We start from the raw sequence: 3,806 nt of genomic DNA, 5'->3' as shown, positions 1-3,806 counted from the left end.
GGTTTATAATACCTCTGAGGAATTCTTAGTGAAGTTCATAAAAAGTAAAAAAAAAAAAACAATTCTTAAAGAAGTTAAGACTATTTCATGCAGAAAGACCTCTGGTTAGCTACCTCTTCCTCCCCACAAGTTTTTTGTTTGAGGGGTGGGGCCTTATTGAAACGCCCATGAAGCTCATGAAGACAAACACCGGCCTCTTTATTAGGTACACCTTGCTAGTACCAGGTTGGACCCCCATTTTCCTTTCAGAACTGCCTTAATGCTTTGTGTCATAGACTCAACAAGGTACTGGAAWCATTCCTCAGAGAYTCTGGTCCATAGTGACATGATAGCATRACGTCGTTGCTACAGATTTGTCYGCTGCACATCCATGATGAGAATCTCCTTTTCCACCACATCCCAAAGCTGCTCTATTAGATTGAGATCTGGTGACTGTGGAGGCCATTCAAGTACAGTGAACTCATTGTTGTGRTCAAGAAACCAGTCTGAGATGATTCACGCTATATGACATGGTGTGTTATTCTGCTGGTAGTAGCCATCAGAAGATGATACACTGTGGTCATAAAGGGATGGACATGGTCAGTAACAGTACTCAGGTAGGCTGTGGTGTTGACATGATGCTCAGTTGGTACTAATGGACCCAAAGTGTGTCAGGAAAATATCCCACACACCATTGCACCACCACCATCAACCTGAACCGTTGATACAAGGCAGGATGGATCCATGCTTTCATGTTGTCGACACCAAATTCTGACCCTACCATCCGAATGTCGCAGCAGAAATCGAGACTCATCAGACCAGGCAACGTTTTTCCAYTCTTTTATTGTCATATTTCTGCGAGCCTGTGTGAARTMTAGCCTCAGCTTCTTGTTCTTAGCTGACTGGAGTGGCACCTGGTGTGGTCTTCTGCTGCTGTAGCCCATCCTCCTCAAGGTTCGACGTACTGTGTGCTCAGAGATGCTCTTCTGCCTACCTCGGTTGTAAAGAGTGGTTATTTGAGTTACTGTTGCCTTTCTATCAACTCGAACCAGTCTGGTCATTCTCCTCTGACCTCTGGCATCAACAAGGCATTTGCGTTCACAGAACTGCTGCTCACTGGATATTTTCTTTTTTTCAGATCATTCTCTGTAAACCCTAGAGATGGTTGTGGGTGAAAATCCCAGTAGATCAGCAGTTTGTGAAATACTCAGACCAGCCTGTCTGGCACCAACAACCATGCCACGTTCAAAGTCACTTCAATCACCTTTCTAACCCATTCTGATGCTCAGTTTGAACTGCAGCAGATCGTCTTGGCCATGTCTGCATGCCTAAGTGCACTGAGTTGCTGCCATGTGATTGGCTGGTTTGACATTTGTGTTAATGAGCAGTTGGACAGGTGTACCTAATAAAGTGGTCAGTGAGTGTATGTCCACAATGATGCACAGCTGTTACATTTTTATTTGTTCTGCATTAAACATTTTCAGTCACTTTCTGAATAGTTGAGGCTTCAACGCTACTCAGCAAAGCTAACGAGTCAGATGACACAAATCTCAGATCTCCAACCAGCATTTCATCCATCGTGCGGGTTGCCATGGTGACTTGTCTCACATTTGTGACATTGTTTGCAGAGGACATTTGGCTGAAGTGTGGTTGGTTATATTTACAAGACTGAAGGATCGACATTTGTGTCAAAAACTAAACACCACAAGATTCTAATCAGTTTATGTCTGTGACAAATGCTAAGTTTTGAATAGAATAGAATAGAATAGAATAGAATAGAATAGAATAGAATAGAATAGAATAGAATAGAATGGAATAGCCTTTATTGCCCCGCTGAGGGGAAATTCAGGTGTCACAGCAGCATCAGTACAGAGGTTCACACGCTAGTTACTTTACAAACTATAGACAGCAGAAAAAAACAAAATTAACACTGACTAGCAATGATACTACTATTACTAATACAAAAATATAATATAAAGAAATGTGCAAGAATAAAAAAAGATGTTTTGTTTTAGAGACAGTAGACTATCAGACATTAGTAATCAGAATTTTCCTATTTTCAGTGCAAAATATTCTCAACAGACTAAAGTATCACAGTGCAGACAAGAAACACAGATGTGCAATTACAGCAAAATTATTTTTAAAACTATTACAGCAGAATATTGTTTTGTTGCTTTGTTTCAGATATATTCCCTTTTTTAAATTTTGTTTGTGGGTTACATAGTTCATAATGAGATATTTTTATTCCAGCAATTACTCTGCAGACACGCATAATTTCTTGTTTTTCTCAATTTTATGCAGTAAAATATGCTAAATAGAAGATAACTTAAATAAATTTCCAGTTTAATTGATATTTATGTTTTTAAAAAAGTGCTGAAAATATGTTTTAGGTCTGCTGTTAGGCCTCACAGTGAACACAAAGCTGAGAGTTCATTATATAAAACCACTCTGTCTACCTACACTGACAATTTAGGCGTACCACTAATGCTCTTATCCCGCTCAGCCTGCAGGGGGTGGGGGGTGGGGGGGATGAGTACAGAAGGATGTAAAATGCAGTTACTGAACAATAAACCCAACAGTGTATTTAGATTGTAAAGGTCAGATGTAGAGCTCTAAAAATAGATGCCAATTTCTTTAATCTTGATCTGATCGTGTGACTGAATGTAGGGATTTTATCATTTATATACATTCTGTGAGTCTAGATATAAGATATTTTATAACATATAAGCATATGTTGTATAAACGTCTAATAGAATTGGGCTTTATTTATTAATTTTTTCCAGGACACAGCAGGTCAGGAGCGTTACCGCACCATCACCACAGCGTACTACCGAGGAGCCATGGGCTTCATCCTCATGTATGACATCACAAATGAGGAGTCCTTCAACGCCGTCCAGGACTGGTAGGTTTTTTGTCTTAACGGACATGTTTTTTTTTTTTTTTTTTACAGTGATAGAAGTGTAAACTGACACCCACCTGTGAGAGGGAGGGATGCTGTGTGGATGAAGGCTAAAGCAGGCTCAGGAAAGTCAGTTCAGTCTGGAAATAAACACAGGGAAACAGAATCGATGAACAAGGCAGATGATGTGGTACAGGTTTCTAAGAGTCTAAAATATCTGCTTCCGTTTTAAGATTCAGGATCTTTTATTTTAAACCTTTATTTTAACCAGTAAGTCAGTTGAGAACCAATTCTCATTTACAACGATGACCATTCACGAAGAGATTTTGAAGGGGTCTTGATTTGTGGTAGGTTTCTGTTAAAAACATTTACTTGTCTGTGTTTAAAACCAAGTGAAACTAGCCTGCAGTGAAGACAGAGCAGCATTCAAGGAGGGACTGGAGGTATAGATGATGGTCTCACCAGCATATACGGTATATATGAACCTGAGAATCAACTGCTGAAAGAGGAATGTTAGTGTTTTAAATATTAAACAGAGTCGATCCCAGAAAGCTTCCATATGGGACACCATTAGAGAGAGGCAGGGGATCAGACTAAAGACCCCCACCCTCACTGACTGTAGACGGTCACAACAACAATTCTTAATCCAGTCTAAACTGCTTTCAGATGGTCCTGAGTCTCTTAGTCTGTCTAGTAGTAATTTATGTACTTTATAGGCTGAAACACCTGTGTGATTTCTTTCACTCTAAATGTTTGRTTCATCCCTTCATCAAGATCTAAAAATTATACTAGGTACTGATACAACTCCAATTCCAATGAAGTTGGGATGTTGTGTAAAACATAAATAAAAATAAAATATATAAACAACCTATATTCAATTGAATACACCACAGAGAAATGTTAATGTTCAAATGGATAAACTTTATTG

General features: G+C 39.1%; 1 protein-coding gene across 2 annotated transcripts in view; it reads left to right on the top strand.

Annotated features, from left to right (window-relative positions):
- The window catches only part of rab3ab (RAB3A, member RAS oncogene family, b), a 23,214-nt gene that overhangs the window by 15,695 nt on the left and 3,713 nt on the right, over positions 1–3,806 (top strand). For both annotated transcript variants that reach the window (XM_014010813.1, XM_014010814.1), the window contains exon 3: positions 2,763–2,881. In XM_014010813.1, the coding sequence (XP_013866267.1) occupies positions 2,763–2,881 (119 nt within the window). The remainder of the gene's footprint in view (positions 1–2,762; positions 2,882–3,806) is intronic.

The sequence above is a fragment of the Austrofundulus limnaeus genome, unplaced genomic scaffold (assembly GCF_001266775.1).
Source record: "Austrofundulus limnaeus strain Quisiro unplaced genomic scaffold, Austrofundulus_limnaeus-1.0 Scaffold73, whole genome shotgun sequence".
NCBI classification, from domain to species: domain Eukaryota; kingdom Metazoa; phylum Chordata; class Actinopteri; order Cyprinodontiformes; family Rivulidae; genus Austrofundulus; species Austrofundulus limnaeus.
The sequence above is the reverse complement of the archived record's forward strand: the minus strand, read 5'-3'. Positions and strand labels throughout refer to the sequence as shown.